The sequence below is a fragment of the Oculina patagonica genome, chromosome 14, assembly GCF_052425735.1.
Source record: "Oculina patagonica isolate OP01 chromosome 14, crgOcupat, whole genome shotgun sequence".
NCBI lineage: Eukaryota > Metazoa > Cnidaria > Anthozoa > Scleractinia > Oculinidae > Oculina > Oculina patagonica.
The window spans coordinates 9992065-10017827 of NC_135771.1; the positions used below are offsets into that span (position 1 = coordinate 9992065).

At 38.0% G+C, this 25763-nt stretch overlaps 2 protein-coding genes and 1 pseudogene across 2 annotated transcripts; 1 reads left to right on the top strand and 2 right to left on the bottom strand.

Annotated features, from left to right (window-relative positions):
• Positions 1 to 3014: 3014 nt before the first annotated feature.
• On the bottom strand, positions 3015 to 5853 carry LOC144638949 (uncharacterized). Its single transcript, XM_078498225.1, has 2 exons — positions 5796 to 5853; positions 3015 to 5011 (listed from the first exon to the last, which is right to left on the bottom strand). Exons 1-2 carry the CDS (start codon positions 5851 to 5853, stop codon positions 3948 to 3950), a joined length of 1122 nt encoding a protein of 373 aa, XP_078354351.1. The 3' UTR covers positions 3015 to 3947.
• A 2434-nt stretch (positions 5854 to 8287) lies between these two features.
• Positions 8288 to 19985, bottom strand: LOC144638950 (uncharacterized; annotated as a pseudogene).
• A 1888-nt stretch (positions 19986 to 21873) lies between these two features.
• On the top strand, positions 21874 to 23008 carry LOC144638951 (uncharacterized). Its single transcript, XM_078498227.1, has 2 exons — positions 21874 to 21970; positions 22115 to 23008. Exons 1-2 carry the CDS (start codon positions 21874 to 21876, stop codon positions 22918 to 22920), a joined length of 903 nt encoding a protein of 300 aa, XP_078354353.1. The 3' UTR covers positions 22921 to 23008.
• The last annotated feature ends 2755 nt before the right edge of the window (positions 23009 to 25763 follow it).

A 25763-nucleotide genomic window follows, 5' to 3' on the forward strand; every position in this document is an offset into this window, starting at 1 on the left:
CTCTCTGGCCCCTATACCCACTTATTGACAAAATCATTCGCCGATTTTCCTACGTAAAATTGGATCAACCCTCAGTTAGCATTACAGCTGTATTTATAACACTGGAAAAGTATCGGTTTCACTTTAGGATGAATCCACGTGATGGCATTTTTCCAAAAAGGCCCAAACTGTACATTTCAAGTCTCAAACTCCGTGATGGAGAAATTTCAAGTCTCAAACTCCGTGATGGTATTTTAGCACAAGGGCCCCAAAACGTCATTTTTAGTGGGTCATGTAGCATTTTCTTATTCGATTCTTTTGAACCTGAAAAGCAATTAGGATGAATCCACGTGCTGACGTTTTAAAAAAAACCCAAACTATACATTTCAAGTTTCAAACTAGACGGTTTTACTGGATCTGGAGTAAAAATAAGCTTAAATCTCCGTCGTGGTATTTTAACACGAGGGCCTAAAATCTTCATTTTCAGGGGGTCATGTAGCACTTTCTTATTAGATTCTTTTGGACCGGGAGTGAAAATTACGATGAATCCACGTCATGGCTTTTTTCCAAAAAGGCCCAAACTATAAATTTCAAGTCTCAAACTAAACGGTTTTGCTGGATCTGAAGTGAAAATAAGCTTTAATCTCCATGATTGTATTTTGGCACAAGGGCCCCAAATCGTCATTTTAAGTGGGTCATGTAGCACTTTTTTATTCGATTCTTTTGGACCTGGAGTGAAAATTAGAATGAATCCACGTGATGGCATTTTTCCAAAAAGACCCAAACTGTACATTTTAGTCTCAAACTGGCCAGTTTTACTGGATCTGGAGTGAAAATAAACTTGAATCTACTTGGTGGTATTTCAACACAAGGGCCCAAAATCGTCATTTGCAGAGGGTCATGTAGCCTTTTCCTTTTCGATTATTTTGGACCCAGAGTTAAAATTAGGATGAATCCACGTGATGGAATTTTTTCAAACAGACCCAAACTATACATTTTAGTCTCAAACTAGATGGTTTTGCTGGATCTGGAGTGATAATAAGCTTTAATCTCCGTGATGGTATTTGAACACAAGGGCCCAAAATCGTTATTTTCATTGAGTCATGTAGCACTTTCTTATTCGATTCGTTTGGACCGTGAGTGAAAATTAGGACGAATCCACGTGATGGAATTTTTCCAGAAAGACCCAAACTGTACATTTCAAGTCTCAAACTGGCCAGTTTTGCTGGATCTGGAGTGAAAATAAGCTTGAATCTACTTGGTGGCATTTCAACACAAGGGCCCAAAATCGTCATTTTCAGTGGGTCATGTAGCATTTTCTTATTCGATTCTTTTGGACCTGGAGAGCAATTAGGATGAATCCACGTGATGGAATTTTTCCAAAAAGACCCAAACTGTACATTTCAACTCTCAAAGTGGCCAGTTTTACTGGACCTGTAGTGAAAATAAGCTTGAATCTACTTGGTGGTATTTCAAAACAAGGGCCCAAAATCGTCATTTTCAGTGGGTCATGTAGCACTTTCTTTTTCGACTCTTTTGGACCTGGAGAGCAATTAGCATGATTCCAGGTGATGACGTTTTTCTAAAAAGACCCAAACTATACATTTCTAGTCTCAACTGGATCGAGTGCATTGCAAAATCTCACATCATTTTTTACGAGTGTTCTGTGTAATACTTCCTTTGTTCACCTGGCCTTAATAAGTGGGGAAAGATATTTAGCCATGAAGCACACATACGCGTACAATACTGGACTTGTCACCGAAGCTCGTTTACTAATTGCTTCTGCTCTGGCGTGGTTATTTTCCCCTGTTTTGCATATTCCTCTTTTCATTGACAGGACGGTATTTTTCATCATCCATAACTCATTCATTGGCCTGTCCATCGCCATTATCGTTTTTTGCCAAATCATGGTCTATCGCGTGGTTCGTCGACACGAAAAGGAACTTTTAACTCAGCAAGTTACAGAAGAGGCAAGGCAGAAAGTTTTGAAAGACAAAAAAGCCTTTAAACTGACAGCTATCATCGGTTGTACTTTAATGTTATATACCTATCTGCATTTTAATAATTGTTTTAATAAACTATCAGAGTAGCATGTCTATAATAACACTGTATACATGTTTCTTCTCAGCTGTGTTTGTCGCAATATTGAACTCGTTGCTAAATCCACTTATCTACTCGGTCAGAATGAGACAGTTTCGCGTAGCGTTTATTGAGATAACTTGTAGAGCTGTAAACGTTACTGAAGCTGAAGAAATTGAGAGGCGAGTGTTTGGATCGCTCAACGCTGTGGGCAGTGTCGAAGCAAGACAAGGACACGAAAGAGATCAACAAAACGCGGAGCAGGCAAATGTGAACAACACTAACAATGATAACAATGAGATTTTGCCTCAACACGAAAATCATATTGAATAATTGAACTAGAACTCGGTTTGAAATTCTGTACACCGTCGCTATAGTATACACCTGATTGAAGAATCGTTCACCCACGAAAAGCATAAACCATGAACGATGCGACCCAAATTTTTACTAGGAAATCTCAAAAAATATCTCGGTCTGTGACAAAATAAACGTGATAATAACGCAGGTTACATAAATCATGTTCTTAATGCTTTTATGAAAGAAAGAGAATGCCTTGATTATCAATGACAGGAATAATACCAAGCTAAGCAAGGCTGTCTGCTCAAATAGCATTGGGTCATATCGTTCATGGTTTATGCCTTTCACACGGTCAACGTTTCTACAATTAGGTGTATAAGCTAAAGATAATTTATTAAAATTATGTAAAACGCATGACTAGCATTGTGAAAATTCAGCAACTGTATGCTGTATTTAATATAATGTAATAATAAATGTAATGGAGAATAGTATTTGTTCAAATCTTTCTTTAACTACCGGGTAATAGTTCGAAACAAAAATGGAAATAAAATATCTTTTACATGCGTTCTGTTTTTGCAATCTCGGTTAACACTTTTTTATCATGCACTTAACTAAAAACACATTTTTCGAAAACAATTCTCATAATTAATAAGTAATGCATGATTGTATTCCAAACCATTCGTACATGAGTTTTTGCATATTTTGGCCGATAAAGGACTACACTTTTCGGCTGTGTTTGTATAGAGTTATCAGCTAGGTCCCGAAATTGAAATATTCGCTTCTATAAATCAAAGTCATTTTTCAACCTTCGTTCGATGCCGATCAATAGTGGTCGTTATAGCCTTGATTTCGCATTTCCAGGTAAATTGATTGGAAACTTGCTACTTTCTTAGAAAACTAGAAACGTTTATGAACAAAAAATATAAAAATTATTAGTATTTGATGCGAATGAAATATTTTACAGTGGCTCGAAAAATGTCAATTTTTCCAATTTTCCAGACGTTGCGGCTTGCCCGATGGGGCAAAATATTTAATGGCTCCTAACGAAGCCAGAAAATCATTTTTAAACAAACCAAATCTGTTTAAGTTCTAGCATTGGTAAAATCTTTGAGTTGCCAGAGTTTCAAGCAAAATTATTTGAGTGGGCAGTTTTAAGAAAGACAGCCTCCTAAAGGGATTCCTTTGTGCATGTTAGTGTAAATCCTTCGCAAAATCATCCAACGTTACGGCCAAGATGGTTGCTTAAACGACATTATGGAGGAAAAGTTAACATTTAATGTTAGATTTCCATTCCATGTTACATCACGGAAAAATTACGTCGTCAGCCCCCCCCCGCCCACCCCCGGGGGGAACTCCTGTATGAAGGGGACAGGGATGCTCGTCGGAAAATTTAATAAAACCGCTGTTAGTGGCTGAAGCCTTCATTTACCCTAGACCGCCAATACAAACGATCGCAGTTTTTGTTGCGAAATAACAACTCTGCCTGAACACCCTAAATGGGACAAAAATCCGAAATTTACTTTCCTGAGTGAAACAGCAAGCATCCCCGTACCTTACGTACCGGAGTTCCTATCCCCTTCCGGCGTCTTCAGCTAGCTGAAATATGATCTATACTTGTACCTTAACGCTATATTTCTCTCTCCCTCATGTTCAAAATGTGAGTAAGGCACAATAGGATGGCGTGTTGTATTCATACAATAAGTAGTCGTTTTTAAGTAATACTCCGTCGTTGGAGTGCTTTTTAACTTTTTAAACAAGGTGCGTTTTCGGTAAGCAATGGGTGCCCTGTTTTGAATTTCTTCGACAAAGGCATGTACTTGAGCATCATAATTTCCCTGCACCCTGGGGTAGGCACGATGTTGACCATTGTACACTGTAATATATACAAATAAAAGCGCTTGTCCTCGGAATTTCAGCTCCACCGAGCATATCACATGTAACTGAGCACTCCACCAGCTCTCCTTGTCGTATTGAGTGGGATAAGGTAAAATGTGGTCGATGGCTTTATGGTGAAAAGCATTAAAGATAGCATCAATCCACATTACAGGAACGACCATTGAAGTTTTCTTAATGCCGCATAGCATTCGCCGTCTTTCAAGAATGAATCTGATGTTTTGACGGTTATCAGGATATTCTGTAACTCCAACTGCTGGTTCGTTATCCAGAAGCCATCGTTCAAAGGCTCTAAATGGAGTCACCATTCTCATTTTTTGAGGAGTAAATGAGTTGAATCCAAGATCAACATCGTCATCTAAGAAGATGTAATAATGGTAGCTACGCATTCTCTCTTTTGCAACAAAGTAAAGAATATTCCTTCCTGAGGTCCAAGTGCTTTCTCTGACAAATATATAAGAAATGTGTGATCGCTTTTTTTCCTGACATTCTTTTCTGTAGCTTAGTACTATGACATCGCAGTTGCAAGTCTTGTTGTCTCCAATCCCTCTGGAGGAAGACAATTTTGCAGGGAGACATTGCTCGGTTTGAGTGAGATAAATGAATGGCTTTGAAGTTGTCTGCTCAGAGTTAACTCTGGTCTGCTCTGTCGTTTTTACTATAGTATTCGTTTCGGCTCGACGGAACTGAACTTGTTTTTGTACAACTCTTGGAGTAACTATAAGAAAAAGAAGAATGTACGTGAATGTACGTGAATGTGAGGCTTAGGATGTATAATAAATGTTATTCAAATGTAGACGCCATTAATGCAATGTCTATACAACCGGACACAGTGTGATATTTTATTTTATCAGTCTTACCTAATATTGCGTGCCATGCCAATATAGCTTTTATAAACACATTCCTAAAGTATGCACATGCGAAATCTTCATGTTTGCATTAAAAGAACAGCGAAACCCTAGTGTTTGTACAGCACAAACGGGCACGTAAACCCTATAAGAAACCATGCAACGGGTGGAAATTATCGGGCATCTTGTTCCCCAGACTAATGCTATGATCTTCAACCATTAGGGCTTAAAGTTTGCTTAACCGTAACGGAGTCTTAAACCGTTTGCTTTACAGCTTAGAATACGACCTGTAATTAGCTTTACTGAGTAGCTTTGTTTAAAAAATACTCTACGTAATCCTTGAAGAGAAGCCTTCTTCGGAAAGAAACGAAGTATTACGTTTTGAAAGCGACTAGTGTTACCCGGGGTATCTAATCGAATGTTATAGGCAATCGAACCCAGTCGAACCACCAATCGTTCAGTTGGGTTCGGTAATCGAACATAGTTGAACTCGCAATGAAATTTTGTCAATCGAGCACAACTGATTACCGAACTACCAGGCGATGAATTTCGAACAAAATCGCATCGGATTAAGTTCAATTGCGTTCAATGTTGATCGATTGATTCGATAATCGGACTCACAACAAATAAGATATTCGATTTTGTTCGATTAGACTGATACCCTTGGAGTGTTACTAGAAAATTCTTAAAAAGTCTTACCTTCTCTGAAATTCGTTTCTGTTGTTTCAGACCCGGCTCTGAAGGTGGTGTACAACATCAATATCAGGGCAAGACTAAAAATCAACAGAAACATAAAATTCCCTCTTGTGCCACAAATCATTCGCAGACTAACTCCTGTTGAAGAAATCATTTGATGGTTGTTTGGATTTTGAGGTAGCGTCAGCCAATGCGTTTGGACTGCACCAATGTTAAAAGGCGCAGTTAAGGATGAATTTATAGCGTGTTAGCCATTAGTAACTGCTGCATGCAATATGAGAGAAGCAAGACATTATTTGTACACATGGGTACAGGCAAATAATGTGTTCTGATGGTGTAATATTGCCGGGTCACTGAATAGATAATAATCTGACATCCCTAATATCTGATCTTACTACAAAACTTATTACCTTAAGGTTATTATTGTTAGCGGCTACTAATTTTAGCGATTTTAGCGAGTTGGGCAAAAATCGCTAAATTTAGTGCTCGCTAAAATTTGTCTCGGTCAAATTTAATACTCATTAGATTTAAATACCCCCATCCCACCCCAAAGGGAAACAAAATTAAGCATAGTCGATTAAAAAAAATCTTTAAAAATAGACGCCGGTAACTTTGTTCTTTCTGGCAATGTAAATATTCTTTCAATTTCAAGTGAACATTTATTTCCATCTTTGCTATTTGTTAATTAAAAACTGGTTTGCACGATATCACTAACTTTTTAAATTTTTCGGAAAATCGCTAAATTAAATAGTCGCTAAATCTTGCTCTGAAAAAATCGCTAAAATTAGTAGTCGCTAAAAGTAGTAACCTTAAGGTATTCGAGTAAGACCCAATTTGAAGATATAACGCGGAAAACACGCAAAATTTAGTATTTAGTATTTATTTATTTCAGTATTTAGTCAGGACTCTGTTTAAACCAGCTTGTTTAAAGCTAAACCAGATGCTCCTGTATAAATCAACAAAAAAATAAATAAATAAAGGCTAGACTGTAATTAAAATCGCATCCCTCGCATTATAAAACTACTTCGCAACTGGAAGAAAATTAAACATCCGCGCGTATTATCTGTTAAAACATCGAATATAGTGTATACATCTGTTTTGAGAAAAGCAGAAAAGCGTGCACGACAATACCGAAAGGTAGAATAAGTTTTAGAACAACTAAAAAAACATAAAACGTTGCAAAAAGCAAATGAAAATTTAGCAGTACTTTCCAAAACGTGAACGCCAATTGCAAATGAATCACGTTTACAATTGCAAATGAATATTGTATTTTTCATTTCCAGCAATTTCCACCGATCTGCAAAAATCGAATGAATAGAGCGTTTTCACTCACGTGTCCAGCAGCCATATTGGTTTACTAAAACAAAAGATTTTGTTTGAATAAAAATAGAGTTTAATTCCCGGAGGAATGGTTGGTACACCAATATGGCCGCCATTCCTTTGTTTTGGAACACCAACATGGCTGCCGTGACGTCATATAAAAACGCTCTATACTTCCTTTTTTTTACAAGTCGTTATGCTGTCGTTCGTTTTGTAATATTTGTCTTTTTGATTGATTGATTGATTGATTAATTGATTGATTTTGTTATTATAAATCAGATGAATACAAGATCCCTAAGAAGTACATCAGTGAATGAGAACAGCTCAAGAGTGGCAAGAAGAAGGAATAAAAAATAGCTAATATTTATGAAATAAGGATAAATTTATGCTTCGTTATAGTTTTTTTCATTTGCTTTGTTTAAAAATTTTGTCGCTGTTTCCTCAAATGTACAAATGTACAATGTTCTGAACGCGTTAGTTGAAATCAGCGCGAACTGCGAGCGGAAAAAACTTGAGGGCCTTGGGGAGAGAATATACGTCGAATAAATCAAGAAATCTGGGAGCTTAATCGAGTTCTTTATTTATATTAAGGTTTACAATACGCTCGAGGCGAAGTGTAGATGTAAAAGAGGCAGTATCATGACCATCATTTGAAAAAGTCAAAAGTAGAAATATTTACATTAATGAAAACCTAAATACAATGGACTAGCTTTGTTAAAAGTGACGTATAACAGTCCACTAAAGTAAAAAAGAGGTATTATCATGAGTTATACAGGTATGAGATTTCAATCAAAAATTGAAATGTCTGGCAGACATTTTCAAACTCTGCCTATGTGTCTTGGATTAATCGTTAAAAACAAATTACACTTTGCTCTTTTTTCACCTTGGTGTTCTAGGCGCATCTTGTGAATGAGCGAAGCTATTTAGTCATTATTTAAGGTTCGTTATGGCTACAAATGCATCACAATCCCGGGTCATGATACTGCCCCTTTAAATGTTATGTTACTGCTTGCTAAAATATGAATATCGAATGTCTCCATATCGACTTCTCTTAAAATCAGTAACAAAGCAAATTTGAAAATGCAATTGGCTGTTGTATAAATACGCTCTTCTTACTGAGCAACGTCAAATCCCCTACATAGAGTCGAGTCAATCTAATGGGATTTCATTCATATTTAGTGCTTGTGACTGGACTGATTGATCGGTTGAAGAGTGGTGACTAAATGAAAAAGGCTGTCGAAAAAACGGCGAAAACACTTCGTCACTTTACCAGCCGGTATGACGTGGTTGAAATCAAAAGGATTGTCAGAAGATGCATCAAGCATTCTGTGGAGTGAAGCTGCCTCGTTTCCTGGCGCGGAGTCTTCTTCCTTCAACGTGTACTTCAACATTTCAATTTGACCCTGAATTGCATTAAGCATACGTCGCCTCAAGTCCGGTTCATCTCTGTTCCAAACCTTATAGTAGGCGACGTTCCAATAGTAGTCAAACGCGCTTGGTAAATCTTCAACATGGATGTTATGGTTACTATCAATTTCTTTAAGATCTTCCACCAGAGACCTTTCCAGAGGATCCAGTGTTTCTGGCTTGAAACTGGCGTCGTTGTCAGCCATATCGATCAACTCATTGACGATCTCGAGGTAAACATCTTTCAGGTCATGGAATCGATAACCTGCAAGTGGACTGCTTTCTTGAGTTGCTACCTTCATTTCGGTGTCATCAAGGCCTTTAGTTGGAAGTTCTTCAATTTCAATATGTCGTTGTCCTGCCACTGGCTTGCTGCTTGGATTGCTTTCGTTACAAACGATCTCCTCAGGATTAGCAACTTCTTTTGTATTCTGAATTAATGGCTTTGAAAATGGCATTGGATTTTCCATGATCTGTTCAACTTTTTTGGCCAGGGATTCAAGGATCTTGGGGTCGTCAATGTAGTCCACACTGAACAGGTTGTATGATCTCACGAAGAAATGTCGTAAATCCTTCTTTGTAAGAGCTTCTAAAAGGTTCGTAAAGAGCTTCATCATGCATTCTGCTCGGTTGCTTTCAGTCCACATCTCAGCACCGGTCTCTTCAATTGTTTGCAGAAGAAGATTCTTTAGATGAAATGACACCAGACTCACCGGCTGAGTGGACAGGTAAGCGCGATGACATTTCTTCAAACAGCGGTAGCAGTCCCGATGGATGTCATTCATCTCCTGGCTTAACAAGTATTCAGCATGAGAAAAGGATATTCTGAAGTCGCATTCGGTATTGCCATTTGTCTTTGGGGGCTTTACCACTAAATGGAACCCCTCTTGGATAAAGCTAAGCTGGCTTTTAGACTCGCATTTTCAGCTAGGAGAGTGGTAGTATTCTTTTCAATGCGCGAGAGCAGTTTCCATAGTTCTTGAAGCGATGGTTGCTCTGATTCGGCCAGGACACTAGCCTCGTGCATTGCTTCATTTAATCGGTAACGGACGTAATGGCGGCGGCGGTGTTTGTAGTCATGTCTTCACCAGTGTTTTGTTTCTTGGTCGCGTGTGCAGGCGGAGAATCACCACTTGAAGTACTGCTTTTAGTTTTCCTTTTCCCTCGTTTTTTCCCTGGCATTACTTGACTTAAAGATTAAGGAAAATATTACATTTTGGCCTTGATGGATCGGAGCAAGCTAAAACATGACCGTCCTCAATGATCCACTCGACCCAGTGGTAGTTGTAGTTTTATGTTATATACCTATCTGCATTTTAAGAATTGTTTTAATAAAATATCAGAGTAGCATGTCTATAATAACACCTTATAAATGTTTCTTCTCAGCTGTGTTTGTCGCAATATTGAACTCGTTGCTAAATCCACTTATCTACTCGGTCAGAATGAGACAGTTTCGCGTAGCGTTTATTGAGTTAACTTGTAGAACTGCAAACGTTGCTGAGGCCGAAGAGATTGAGAGGCGAGTGTTTGGATCGCCCAACGCTGTAGGCAGTGTCGAAGCAAGACAAGGACACGAAAGAGATCAACAAAATGCGGAGCAGGCAAATGTGAACAACACTAACAATGATAACAATGAGATTTTGCCTCAACACGAAAATCATATTGAACAACTGAACTAGAACTCGGTTTGAAATTCTGTACACCGTCGCTATAGTATACACCTGATTGAAGAATCGTTCACCCACGAAAAGCATAGACCATGAACGATGCGAGTCAAATTTTTACTAGGAAATCTCAAAAAATATCTCGGTTTGTGACAAAATAAACGTGATAATAACGCAGGTTACATAAATCATGTTCTTGATGCTTTTATACAAAGAAAGAGAATACCTTGATTATCAATAACAGGAATAATACTAAGCTCAGCAAGGCTGTCTGCTCAAATAGCATTGGGTCATATCGTTCATGGTTTATGCCTTTCACACGGTCAACGTTTCTACAATTAGGTGTATAAGCTAAAGATAATTCATTAAAATTATGTAAAACGCATGACTAGCATTGTGAAAATTCAGCAACTGTATGCTGTATTTAATATAATGTAATAATAAATGTAATGGAGAATAGTATTTGTTCAAATCTTTCTTTAACTAATAGTTCGAAACAAAAATGGAAATAAAATATCTTTTACATGCGTACTGTTTTTGCAATCTCGGTTAACATTTTTTTATCATGCACTTAACTAAAAACACATTTTTCGAAAACAATACTCATAATTAATAAGTAATGTATGATTGTATTCCAAACCATTCGTACATGAGTTTTTGCATATTTTGGCCGATAAAGGACTACACTTTTCGGCTGTGTTTGTATAGAGTTATCAGCTAGGTCCCGAAATTGAAATATTCGCTTCTATAAATCAAAGTAATTTTACAACCTTCGTTCGATGCCGATCAATAGTGGTCGTTATAGCCTTGATTTCGCATTTCCAGGTAAATTGATTGGAAACTTGCTACTTTCTTAGAAAACTAGAAACGTTTATGAACAAAAAATATAAAAATTATTAGTATTTGATGCGAATGAAATATTTTACAGTGGCTCGAAAAATGTCGTTGCGGCAGGCCCGATGGGGCAAAATATTTAATGGCTCCTAACGAAGCCAGAAAATCATTTTTAAACAAACCAAATATGTTTAATTTCTAGCATTGGTAAAATCTTTGAGTTGCCAGAGTTTCAAGCAAAATTATTTTTGACGCGAATTAGAGTGGGCAGTTTTAAGAAAGACAGCCTCTTAAAGGGATTCCTTTCTGCATGTTAGTGCAAATCCTTCGCAGGAAAAGTTAACATTTAATGTTAGATTTCCATTCCATGTTACATCACGGAAAAATTACGTCTTCAGCCCCCCCCCCCGGGGGGGGGAACTCCTATATGAAGGAGACAGGGATGCTCGTTGGAAAATTTAATAAAACCGCTGTTAGTGGCTGAAGCCTTCATTTACCCTAGACCGCCAACACAAACGATCGCAGTTTTTGCTTTTTCATATACAGCCCTTAATGTAGCCTGTTCCAGGCGTTCGGTTAGTTGGGAAGCGCGAAAAACGTCCGCCTACTTCTAGACCTCCGACAGGGCCCGGGTAACATGAGCGCAAACATTGAAGCTTGTGGTTTTCAGTTGTCAGTTTCAATCAGATTTCTGACAGATTTCCCGGTAAATATGGTTTCTCAAGTTCTTCCACGTTGGGAAATGCATTTTATCGTCTGCGTTTAAATGTCTGCACTCGGAGTCTTCTGCAAGCGAATTCGCCGAATTGTCAGTCCGCCCTTCAACGTGTTGCAGGTTTTGTCAAAAAATGTTAAGTGCCAGGGGAACAAGGTACCGAGAGTTTCTTTATTTAATTCGGTTTCAAACAAAGACTTAGTTGGGTTTTCTGGAGCCGAGAGTCTGGTGTTGGCCGACCTCGCAAGTTCTTTTGGACATGGACTGAATCCCAACCCACGTTTTCCTGAAATTTGCTGTTTAACCTGCGCAAGAACACTTGCAAGAACTCATGCCAGCGTTCAAAAATTATTCTCGGGGATTGTCGAAAGAGAAACGTCTTAAAAGCGGCAAGTGAATGCAAGATCGCCGACGGGAGAAACTCCCTCCGCGAAGCGTTCACACACTTCAGAAAATGAATCTACAAGTACATCAACCACACAAAGTAGATCGCGGCGCTGCTTGGCTCTGGGTGAAAGATATTTTGGACCAGATTGATTTAGCAATGAATATTGACGTGGAACAAACCGTTATCAAGATGCAGTTTTACCGCTACTGTTTACAAATATTTTCGAGGCCGTTTGAATTCGCCCGGAATTTTCTCGTTGCTGTTTTACGCTTTTCAGTTTCTGAATGTTTTAGCTTATGTTGTTTTGATTGTCTGCTGGCTGAAGCCTGTTTGAATTCCTGGCTGAGAGTTTCGAGGAATAAATAGCAATTTGTCAATAATACAAGCATTTACAAATTTATCTTTTTGACGGACCGCATTCGACTTCACTTGTAACGTGTTGTTTTAATATTTATTTTAAAACTAGAAAGTGCTTTATCGCATGTATATTTATTTTAGCGAAGCTTAGGTTATTGTATTTACTGAAGAGCAATTATCGTTGAAACTGTGTCATTATGAGTTAGCGTCGACATAACACGCGGAAACAGTTGAAATATCAGACTCTTTCCAAAGCCAGTTGGAAGTATACCGAAAAACTTCTCCTTCATAGACCAATTAAACAGTCTTCCTGTTCTTTGCGAAGACTTTCAACCAGAAAATCCTTCAGTGCGTTGTTTACTGCTGAGTTGAACTCTGCGTGACCGTCACTCGCCGCAGCCATATCTCATTTCACTTCAAGATGAAGGACGCTTGAGTGTTGACAAAAGGTGTCAAAATTGACCAATCAGAGGGTATACCAGAATCTGGTATACCGGAACTAGCTTTTGTTAAAAATGCTCACAGGCGTTCTCTCGCCCCCTCGCCTTAGTCCCCTCCCCATTTTTTTGCTCGCCGTTTCTTGCGCCGCTTCCCAACTAACCGAACGCCTGGAACAGGCTACCCTTAATGAGACCTTGACACCGAAATAACAACTCTGCCTGAACACCCTAAATGGGACAAAAAACCGAAATTTACTTTCCTGATTGAAACATCAAGCATCCCCGTGCCTTTCGTACCGGAGTTCCTATCCCCTTCCGGCGTCTTCAGCTAGCTGAAATATGATCTATACTTGTACCTTAAAGCTATATTTCTCTCCCCTCATGTTCAAAATGTGAGTAAGGCACAATAGGATGGCGTGTTGTATTCATACAATAAGTAGTCGTTTTTAAGTAATACTCCGTCGTTGGAGTGCTTTTTAACTTTTTAAACAAGGTGCGTTTTTGGTAAGCAATGGGTGCCCTGTTTTGAATTTCTTCGACAAAGGCATGTACTTGAGCATCATAATTTCCCTGCACCCTGGGGTAGGCACGATGTTGACCATTGTACACTGTAATAGGTACAAACAAAAGCGCTTGTCCTCGGAATTTCAGCTCCACCGAGCATATCACATGTAACTGAGCACTCCACCAGCTCTCCTTGTCGTATTGAGTGGGATAAGGTAAAATGTGGTCGATGGCTTTATGGTGAAAAGCATTAAAGATAGCATCAATCCACATTACAGGAACGACCATTGAAGTTTTCTTAATGCCGCATAGCATTCGCCGTCTTTCAAGAATGAATCTGATGTTTTGACGGTTATCAGGATATTCTGTAACTCCAACTGCTGGTTCGTTATCCAGAAGCCATCGTTCAAAGGCTCTAAATGGAGTCACCATTCTCATTTTTTGAGGAGCAAATGAGTTGAATCCAAGATCAACATCGTCATCTAAGAAGATGTAATAATGGTAGCTACGCATTCTCTCTTTTGCAACAAAGTAAAGAATATTCCTTCCTGAGGTCCAAGTGCTTTCTCTGACAAATATATAAGAAATGTGTGATCGCTTTTTTTCCTGACATTCTTTTCTGTAGCTTAGTACTATGACATTGCAGTTGCAAGTCTTGTTGTCTCCAATCCCTCTGGAGGAAGACAATTTTGCAGGGAGACATTGCTCGGTTTGAGTGAGATAAATGAATGGCTTTGAAGTTGTCTGCTCAGAGATAACTCTGGTCTGCTCTGTCGTTTTTACTATAGTATTCGTTTCGGCTCGACGGAACTGAACTTGTTTTTGTACAACTCTTGGAGTAACTATAAGAAAAAGAAGAATGTACGTGAATGTACGTGAATGTACGTGAATGTACGTGTACGTGGCTTAGGATGTATAATAAATGTTATTCAAATGTAGACGCCATTAATGCAATGTCTATACAACCGGACACAGTGTGATATTTTATTTTATCAGTCTTACCTAATATTGCGTGCCATGCCAATATAGCTTTTATAAACACATTCCTAAAGTATGCACATGCGAAATCTTCATGTTTGCATTAAAAGAACAGCGAAACCCTAGTGTTTGTACAGCACAAACGGGCACGTAAACCCTATAAGAAACCATGCAACGGGTGGAAATTATCGGGCATCTTGTTCCCCAGACTAATGCTATGATCTTCAACCATTAGGGCTTAAAGTTTGCTTAACCGTAACGGAGTCTTAAACCGTTTGCTTTACAGCTTAGAATACGACCTGTAATTAGCTATACTGAGTAGCTTTGTTTAAAAAATACTCTACGTAATCCTTGAAGAGAAGCCTTCTTCGGAAAGAAACGAAGTATTACGTTTTGAAAGCGACTAGTGTTATTCGGGGTATCTAATCGAATGTTATAGGCAATCGAACCCAGTCGAACCACCAATCGTTCAGTTGGGTTCGGTAATCGAACATAGTTGAACTCGCAATGAAATTTTGTCAATCGAGCACAACTGATTACCGAAATACCAGGCGATGAATTTCGAACAAAATCGCATCGGATTAAGTTCAATTGCGTTCAATGTTGATCGATTGATTCGATAATCGGACTCACAACAAATAAGATATTCGATTTTGTTCGATTAGACTGATACCCTTGGAGTGTTACTAGAAAATTCTTAAAAAGTCTTACCTTCTCTGAAATTCGTTTCTGTTGTTTCAGACCCGGCTCTGAAGGTGGTGTACAACATCAATATCAGGGCAAGACTAAAAATCATCAGAAAAATAAAATTCCCTCTTGTGCCACAAATCATTCGCAGACTAACTCCTGTTGAAGAAATCATTTGATGGTTGTTTGGATTTTGAGGTAGCGTCAGCCAATGCGTTTGGACTGCACCAATGTTAAAAGGCGCAGTTAAGGATGAATTTATAGCGTGTTAGCCATTAGTAACTGCTGCATGCAATATGAGAGAAGCAAGACATTATTTGTACACATGGGTACAGGCAAATAATGTGTTCTGATGGTGTAATATTGCTGGGTCACTGAATAGATAATAATCTGACATCCCTAATATCTGATCTTACTACAAAACTTATTACCTTAAGGTTATTATTGTTAGCGGCTACTAATTTTAGCGATTTTAGCGAGTTGGGCAAAAATCGCTAAATTTAGTGCTCGCTAAAATTTGTCTCGGTCAAATTTAATACTCATTAGATTTAAATACCCCCATCCCACCCCAAAGGGAAACAAAATTAAGCATAGTCGATTAAAAAAAATCTTTAAAAATAGACGCCGGTAACTTTGTTCTTTCTGGCAATGCAAATATTCTTTCAATTTCAAGTGAACATTTATTTCCATCTTTGCTATTTGTTAATTAAAAACTGGTTTGCACGATATCACTAACTTTTTAAATTTTTCGGAAAATCGCTAAATTAAATAGTCGCTAAATCTTGCTCTGAAAAAATCGCTAAAATTAGTAGTCGCTAAAAGTAGTAACCTTAAGGTATTCGAGTAAGACCCAATTTGAAGATATAACGCGGAAAACACGCAAAATTTAGTATTTAGTATTTATTTATTTCAGTATTTAGTCAGGACTCTGTTTAAACCAGCTTGTTTAAAGCTAAACCAGATGCTCCTGTATAAATCAACAAAAAAATAAATAAATAAAGGCTAGACTGTAATTAAAATCGCATCCCTCGCATTATAAAACTACTTCGCAACTGGAAGAAAATTAAACATCCGCGCGTATTATCTGTTAAAACATCGAATATAGTGTATACATCTGTTTTGAGAAAAGCAGAAAAGCGTGCACGACAATACCGAAAGGTAGAATAAGTTTTAGAACAACTAAAAAAACATAAAACGTTGCAAAAAGCAAATGAAAATTTGGCAGTACTTTCCAAAACGTGAACGCCAATTGCAAATGAATCACGTTTACAATTGCAAATGAATATTGTATTTTTCATTTCCAGCAATTTCCACCGATCTGCAAAAATCGAATGAATAGAGCGTTTTCACTCACGTGTCCAGCAGCCATATTGGTTTACTAAAACAAAAGATTTTGTTTGAATAAAAATAGAGTTTATTTCCCGGAGGAATGGTTGGTACACCAATATGGCCGCCATTCATTTGTTTTGGAACACCAACATGGCTGCCGTGACGTCATATAAAAACGCTCTATACTTCGATCCTTTTTTTACAAGTCGTTATGCTGTCGTTCGTTTTGTAATGTTTGTCTTTTTGATTGATTGATTGATTGATTTTGTTATTCTAAATCAGAGGAATACAAGATCCCTAAGAAGTACATCAGTGGATGAGAACAGCTCAAGAGTGGCAAGAAGAAGGAATAAAAAATAGCTAATATTTATTTTAGTTTTTTTCATTTGCTTTGTTTGAAAATTTTGTCGCTGTTTCCTTAAATGTACAAATGTACAATGTTCTGAACGCGTTAGTTGAAATCAGCGCGAACTGCGAGCGGAAAAAACTTGAGGGCCTTAGGGAGAGAATATACGTCGAATAAATCAAGCAATCTGGGAGCTTAATCGAGTTCTTTATTTATATTAAGGTTTACAAAACGCTCGAGGCGAAGTGTAGATGTAAAAGAGGCAGTATCATGACCATCATTTGAAAAAGTCAAAAGTAGAAATATTTACATTAATGAAAACCTAAATACAATGGACTAGCTTTGTTAAAAGTGACGTATAACATCTACATCTACATTTATTAAGTTGATAACATCGTTTAAGACATCACATCAACTATAAGAGTACAATAACAAAAACAAAATGTACATGTATAAATAAGATATAAAAATAGTTAGTTACAATTTACTTGTTTACATGCTTCCCTAAATTTAATTTAAAATTCGATAATGACTTGCAATTCACTAAGTCAGCGGGCAGCAAGTTCCATTCTGTTATTGATCTAAGAAAAAAAGAAAACTTAAAAACGTCCTTACAAACTTTTGGCATCCTATACTTAAAAGCATGGCTATTGCGTGTTCTTTTTTCACTGTTTGGTATTAAGTGATTTTCCGTAGTGATTTTCCACTAAAGTAAAAAAGAGGTATTATCATGAGTTATACAGGTATGAGATTTCAATCAAAAATTGAAATGTCTGGCAGACATTTTCAAACTCTGCCTATGTGTCTTGGATTAATCGTTAAAAACAATTACACTTTGCCCTTTTTTCACCTTGGTGTTCTAGGCGTATCTTGTGAATGAGCGAAGCTATTTAGTCATTATTTAAGGTTCGTTATGGCTACAAATGCATCACAATCCCGGGCCATGATACTGCCCCTTTAAATGTTATGTTACTGCTTGCTAAAATATGAATATCGAATGTCTCCATATCGACTTCTCTTAAAGTCAGTAACAAAGCAAATTTGAAAATGCAATTGGCTGTTGCATAAATACGCTCTTCTTACTGAGCAACGTCAAATCCCCTACATAGAGTCGAGTCAATCTAATGGGATTTCATTCATATTTAGTGCTTGTGACTGGACTGATTGATCGGTTGAAGAGTGGTGACTAAATGAAAAAGGCTGTCGAAAAAACGGCGAAAACACTTCGTCACTTTACCAGCCGGTATGACGTGGTTGAAATCAAAAGGATTGTCAGAAAATAGATCAAGCATTCTGTGGAGTGAAGCTGCCTTGTTTCCTGGCGCGGAGTCTCATTTGATCCCCGGGATCTTAAAGCAGGAACAAAATCAATTCTGGATACCTGCTCTTGGAACTTCGTTTACTCGATATTCTCGAATTTTATTTCCTGTGAGGGAGCTGCCTTCCTTTCAGTTTCAGTTATGAGGAGATGTTGAAACAAGTTTCATCTTCTCTGTTGTCATCTGAATTTCGTGGTTGATCTTTGGAAGTCATCTTTTGTATGATCTGTCCCAAAAAATGCCATTCAGTATTTGTCTCATGTTTTTCCTGAGGGTCTCCATTGTTCTTGCTGTCTTCGCTCTTGTCGTTCATCGTCGTTCCAATTATTCATGCAAGCTACCTGGTTGATCTCTCGGCATTGTTGAGTAACTTGAGATAGAATGTACCTCTTCAGTGGAACGGTGTTCGTCATCGTAATTTTGTGGCGTGACACTTGACCCATCCTTGGAAGGCGACGCCTCTATAGAGTAGTTCTCCGCCATATTTGTTTGTCCTGAATTGTCTTCGTGGATACTTTCTATTCGGGTGACAAATTGTTGGTCATTACTTCGCACTGTAGGTACGTTCCTGAAGATTCCCGATTTACCTGCGGTTTCGTTCTGTGATCGGCGTTCGATCTCTCGAAGTCGAGCCTTCAGATTATCGGCTCTTTCGCTCCAACAAAGCTGGTGCATTAAAGGAAGGAAGAATTAAGGATTACCGCTGAGACCATTTGGATGCATAGACACGGCTAACTCATCCACAAACTGCAAAAAGTCGTTTAGAACTTCGGCGTGATGTCTACTGTAGTCAATGCCTTTGGCTTTACAATTTAAATGGGTTAACCACCCCCATTCAGCTGGGTCCAAATGAGGCACATTTCTTTGCTCTTTTAAGCCCTCCCACTTTTCGGAAATAGTACCAAACGACCGAGCATAGTTAAGGGTTACTGCTGGACTGGACGCTTTGTTCTTCAGGTGGGCAGTTACTTGTGAGACTTTTAAAAGCGTTTCACCTTGCATTGCTTGAAATACACGGGTTATACGTTCAGCTAAATGAGACAATAAATTCCCATAAATATTTAATTGCAGGATGGAAATTCTTCAAGGCTGAAGTGGCTACGAACTCTGTGTCTTTGACGAGACAAGACTGTAACACGGGATGATTTCCTCCTTTAATTAATTTTCACTTGCAGTGGATTATCGAGAAAATAGTCGAGCAGTTCTTCGTTAATCATTAAGTTATCTGAATTCGGGAAGATCATGATATCTACATCGCCAAGATAAGTTTCAAAAGACTTCAAATCTTCAGCCGCGCTTCCATATGGTCGAACCGTGATGCGGTTTGGAGAAGTTTTACTTTACTAATACACTCGGACAGCAGCTGAGCAACGTAAGCATGTTCCTTGTGCCCCTTCTGAGACCCATAAGCTTCTTTCCCTTGCTCTGCTAAAGACTTTCTTAAAGTTTCTCTGTACTGAAATAGAAGATTAACCGGAATTTTGTTTTTCAGAACAACTGCCCTGAAGCAGAAATTTGCAACCTTGTAAGAAAGTGTAGATATAGTAACCGTATGTTATATCTAAAAGGACAGAGAATTAGGAATCGCGCCTACAATAACTAGTACATGATTTAGTCTCTCTGGCCACTATACCCACTTATTAACAAATCATACGCCGATTTTCCTACGTAAAATCGAATCAACCCTTTTAGCATTACAGCCGTATTTATCACACTGGAAAAATATCGGTTTCTATCGGATTTCCAGTAGTCTCACTTTAGGATGAATCCACGTGATGGCATTTTTCCAAAAAGACCCAAACTGTACATTTCAAGTCTCAAACTGGCCAGATGTGCTGCATCTGGAGTGAAAATAAGCTTTAATCTACTTGGTGGTATCTCAACACAAGGGACCAAAATCGTCATTTTTAGTGGGTCATATAGAACTTTCTTATTCGATTCTTTTGGACCTAGAGAGAAAATTAGGATGAATCCACGCGATGGTGTTTTTCCAAACAGACCCAAACTATACATTTCAAGTCAAAAACTAGACGGTTTTGCTGGATCTGGAAGGAAAAAAAGCTTTAATCTCCGCTGTCTCCCTGATGGTATTTTTATCACACTGGAAAAACATCAGTTTCTATCAGATATCTAGTAGTCTCACTTTAGGATGAATCCACGTGATGGCATTTTTCCAAAAAGACCCAAACTGTACATTTCAAGTCTCAAACCGGCCAGTTTTGCTGGATCTGTAGTGAAAATAAGCTTGAATCTACTTGGTGGTATTTAAACACAAGGGCCCAAAATCGTCATTTTCGTGTCGGTCATGTAGCCTTTTCTTATTCTATTCTTTTAGACCGGGAGTGAAAATTAGGATGAATCCACGTGTTGGCATTTTTCTAAAAAGACCCAAACTTTACATTTTAAGTTTCAAACAGACCAGTTTTGCTTGATCTGTAGTGAAAATAAGCTTGAATCTACTTGATGGTATTTCAACACAAGGGCACAAAATCGTCATTTTCAGTGGGTCATGTAACTTTTTCCTACTTGATTCTTTTGGACCGGGAGTGAAAATTAGGATGAATCCACGTGATGGCATTTCTCCAAAAAGACCCAAACTGTACATTTCATATTTTAACTGGCCAGTTTTGCGGGATCTGGTGTGAAAATGAGCTTTAATCTACTTGATGGTATTTCAACACAAGGGCCCAAAATCGTCATTTTCAGTGGGTCATGTAACCTTTTCTTATTAGATTCTTTTGGACCGGGAGTGAAAATTAGCATGAATCCACGTGATGGTGTTTTCCAAACAGACCCAAAATGTACATTTCAAGTCTCAAACTAGACGGTTTTGCTGGATCTGGAGTGAAAAAAAGGTTTAATCTACGTTATGGTATTTTAGCACGAGGGCCCCAAATCGTCATTTTTAGTGGGTCATGTAGCACTTTCTTATTTGAATCTTTTGGACTGGGAGTGAAAATTAGGACGAATCCACGTGATGGTGTTTTTCCAAACAGACCCAAACTATACATTTCAAGTCTCAAACTAGACGGTTTTGCTGCATCTGGAGTGAAAATAAGCTTTAATCCCCGTGATGGTATTTCAACATAAGGGCCCAAAATCGTCATTTTAAATGAGTCATGTAGCCTTTTCTTATTCGATTCTTTTGGGCCGGGAGTGAAAATTAGGATGAATCCACGTGATGGCATTTTTCCAGAAAGACCCAAACTGTACATTGCAAGTCTCAAACTGGCCAATTTTGCTGGATCTGTAGTGAAAATAAGCCTGAATCTACTTGGTGGTATTTCAACAAAAGGACCCCAAAATTTTATTTTTAGTGGGTCATGTAGCACTTTCTTATTCGATTCTTTTGGACCGGAAGTGAAAATTAGGATGAATTCACGTGATGGCATTTCTCCAAAGAGACCCAAACGGTACATTTTAAGTTTCAAACTGGCCAGGTTTGTGGAATCTGGAGTGAAAATAAGCTTTAATCTACTTGATGGTATTTCAACACAAGGGCCCCAAATCGACATTTTTAGTCGGTCGTGTAGCACTTTCTTATTCGATTCTTTTGGATCGGGAGTGAAAGTGAGGACGAATCTACGTGATGGATTTTTTCCAGACAGACCCAAACTATAAATTTCAAGTCTGAAACTAGACGGTTTTGCTGGATCTCGAGTGAAAATAAGCTTTAATCCCCGTGATGGTATTTTAGCACAAGCGCCCCAAATCATCATTTTCAGTGGGTCATGTAGCACTATCTTATTCGATTCTTTTGGACCTGGAGTGAAAATTAGGATGAATCCACGTGATGGCTTTTTTCAAACAGACCCAAACTATACATTTTAGTCTCAAACTAGACGGTTTTGCTGGATCTGGAGTGATAATAAGCTTTAATCTCCCTGATGGTATTTGAACACAAGGGCCCAAAATCGTTATTTTTAGTGGGTCATGTTGCACTTTCGTATTCGATTCTTTTGGACCTGGAGAGCAATTAGCATGAATCCACGTGATGACGTTTTTCTAAAAAGACCCAAACTATACATTTCTAGTCTCAACTGGATCGAGTGCATTGCAAAATCTCACATCAATTTTTACGAGTGTTCTGTGTAATACTTCCTTTGTTCACCTGGCCTTAATAAGTGGGGAAAGATATTTAGCCATGAAGCACACATACGCGTACAATACTGGACTTGTCACCGAAGCTCGTTTACTAATTGCTTCTGCCCTGGCGTGGTTATTTTCCCCTGTTTTGCACATTCCTCTTTTCATTGACAGGACGATAATTTTCATCATCAATAACTCATTCATTGGCCTGTCCATCGCCATTATCGTTTTTTGCCAAATCATGGTCTATCGCGTGGTTCATCGACACGAAAAGGAACTTTCAACTCAGCAAGTTACAGAAGAGGCAAGGCAGAAAGTTTTGAAAGACAAAAAAGCCTTTAAACTGACAGCTATCATCGTCTCTGTTGTACTTTTATGTTATATACCTATCTGCATTTTAAGAATTGTTTTAATAAACTATCAGAGTAGCATGTCTATAATAACACTGTATACATGTTTCTTCTCAGCTGTGTTTGTCGCAATATTGAACTCGTTGCTAAATCCACTTATCTACTCGGTCAGAATAAGACAGTTTCGCGTAGCGTTTATTGAGTTAACTTGTAGAACTGTAAACGTTGTCGAGGCCGAAGAAATTGAGAGGCGAGTGTTTGGATCGCCCAACGCTGTGGGCAGTGTCGAAGCAAGACAAGGACACGAAAGAGATCAACAAAACGCGGAGCAGGCAAATGTGAACAACACTAACAATGATAACAATCAGGTTTTGCCTCAGCACGAAAATCATATTGAATAATTGAACTAGAACTCGGTTTGAAATCCTTTACACCGTCGCCATAGCATACACCTGATTAAAGAATTGTTAGCCGTGAAAAACATAAACCATGAACGATGCGACCCGAATTTTTACTGGTAAACGAATAAAATAATCGTGGTCTGTGACAGAATAAACGAGATAATAAGACAGGTTGCATAAATCATGCTCTTAAGGATTTCAAAGAAAGCGGAGAATACCTTGATTATCAATACTGAAAAGGAATATTACTAAGCTCACCAAGGCTGTCTACTCAGAATACCATTGGGTCATATCGTTTATGGCTTATGTTTTTCACACGGTCAACGTTTCTTCAATTAGGTGTATAAACAGAAGATAATTTTTAAAAAAAATATTTAAAACGCATGACTAGCATTGTGAAAATAATTCAGCAACTGTTGAATTGTAAGTAGTAAATAAAATATGAGCGGGAGATCTGTATGGGCGTTTACAATGGCGAGCCGATAGGCGAGCCATTGTAAACGCCCATACAGATCGGACGCGAATATTTTATTCTACTTGTGAAATGAAAACAATAAATTGAATGCAAAGTATTATTATGCGAATCAGTAGAGATCTGTATCAAAAGTTAATGAATACTAATTAGCTGAGCAGGAGTTTGTATCAAAAGTTAATTCTATTGGTTGATTTGTATGGGGGTTTACAGCTGTGTACATGTGATCTGAATACTGTGCTGGGATTGGTTTGCACCCTCATGAATTATTAATGAATTTTACAATATTTAACAATTATTCCACGAGGGTGCGTTGGATATGAGATGGTAGATAGCCAACGAGGCGCGTAGCGCCGAGTTGGCTATAACGATCCCATATCCAACAAGAGCGAGTGTTGTTTTATTAAAAACGTCCAAAGGAATTGCAATATTTGAGCTCCCCAGCTGTTTTTATTGACGCGTATCGGCTACCAAAACCATTCCCTGTTAACCAATCAAAACGCAGGAATTGCAATATACCATTGCTAGTTTTTAATAAAATGTAATAATTAATGTAATGGAGAATAGTGTTTATTTAAATCTTTCTTTAACCAATAGCTCGAAGCAAAAACGGAATTATCCTCTACATTCGTACATTTTTTGCAATCTCGGTGAACATTTTTTATCATGCAGTAACCTAAAAACACATTTTTGATAAAAAATACTCATTATTAATTAGCAATGTATAATTGTATTTCATACCATTTGTACATGAAATTTTGCATATTTAGCCGATAAAGGACTACACTTTTCGGCTGTGTAGAGTAGAAATATCAGCTAGGTCCCGAAATTAAAAAATATTTTCGCTTTTAAAGCAAGGTCATTTTTCAGCCTTAGTTCGTTCGATGCCGATCAGTAGTGGTCATTATATCCTTGATTTCGCATTTTCAGGTAAATCGAGAGAAAACGTGCTATTTTCTTAGAAAACAAGAAACATTTATGAACAAATTGATATAAAAATTGTCGGTGTTCGATACGAATGAAATATTTTACAGTGGCTCGAAAAATAACCATTTTTCTAATTTTCCAGACGTTGCAGCAGGCCCGAAGGGGCAAAATATTCAATGGCTCCTAACGCAGCCAGAAAATCATTATGAAACAAACCAAATCTGTTTTACTTCTAGCCTCGGTAAAGCCTTTCAGTTGCCAGAGTTTCAAATAAAAATTATTTTTTGACGCAAATTTGAGTGGGCGGTTTTAAAAAAGACAGCCTCTTAAACGGTTTCCTTTCTGCATGTTATCTAACGGTCAGTAAGTGTAAATCCTTTGCCAAATGATCCAACGTTACGGCCAAGATAGCTGCTTATACGAAATTATGGAGGAAAGTTAACATTTAATGTTAGATTTCCATTCAATGTAACATCACAAAAAAAATACGTCTTTAGCCCCTGCGGGGTAGGAACTCCTGTATGAAGGGACGGGAATGCTCGTCGGAAAAACAATAAAACACATGAAAACAACAGTTAAGGTCGCGGGGGACACCTTAGGCTCATTACTATGCATTTATTTAAAGCGTATGCACGAAGTACAACGACTGGCATCGACAACTTTACGAGATATTTATGAGTGGACAAAAATATGGGCGCGTGCGCGTGATTTGTAAAAAATCCCTGTTTTCTTGATATTTTAACCAATTTAAAACAACACTTAGCGATATGCGTTCATATAGATTGTAAGGAGTTTTTGAGCTTGTTTTCATTTAAATTTGAATATTTCTGCAACTCAGAGTAATCACAAAAATATTCGGCATAAACAATCGTGTCCTTTTTAAAAACGCATTGTTCTCACCATAAAAGCGTGGAATATAATTACCATAATTACATCCCTCCTTGGCAAAATGATCGTATTTAGGTCGGGACACCTTCGGAAATCTCAAAGTTTGGACTTTTCCGACAATTTTGTGGCAGAGAATACAGCGCGGATACAGAACTTCACGACTTGCCACTGCAGATAGGTAAACTATGAATATTGTAGTGTGTCATAACAGAAGCGGAATTCTAAAAGAGCGCTTTTAGAAAGAGGTAGAAGACATTAAATTCAAATATGTGCACTTAAACCGCCATAACTTGCTGGCAAACTTTAAATTAAAAAATCCGCTTCTGTTATGACACTCATAGAGGTATTGACTGATTAGTTTTTGACAAGATCACAGTGTGCTGTCTACTACTCGTTACGCAAACTCTGCCACAAAATCATGTTTTTCCCAATTTGTCACTGACGAGGCTATAACATCGCCGTTAAATGCAATCTACCAAATAAAAGATGACATTCACAATCTTTCATCATTTCTTTAATCACCCATAACAGCTGAGAAATAAGCGTTTTAAAAGAT

What these genes read in the sequence shown, in the direction of transcription:
- LOC144638949 (XM_078498225.1), bottom strand. Translation starts at nt 5,853, where the DNA reads ATGTTGTACACCACCTTCAGAGCCGGGTCTGAAACAACAGAAACGAAT. An exon ending in AGAAACGAATTTCAGAGAAG is followed by an intron (nt 5,012 to 5,795) that starts GTAAGACTTTTT and finishes ATACATCCTAAG; the next exon opens with CCTCACATTCACGTACATTC.
- LOC144638951 (XM_078498227.1), top strand. Translation starts at nt 21,874, where the DNA reads ATGGCTTTTTTCAAACAGACCCAAACTATACATTTTAGTCTCAAACTA. An exon ending in AAGCTTTAATCTCCCTGATG is followed by an intron (nt 21,971 to 22,114) that starts GTATTTGAACAC and finishes ATACATTTCTAG; the next exon opens with TCTCAACTGGATCGAGTGCA.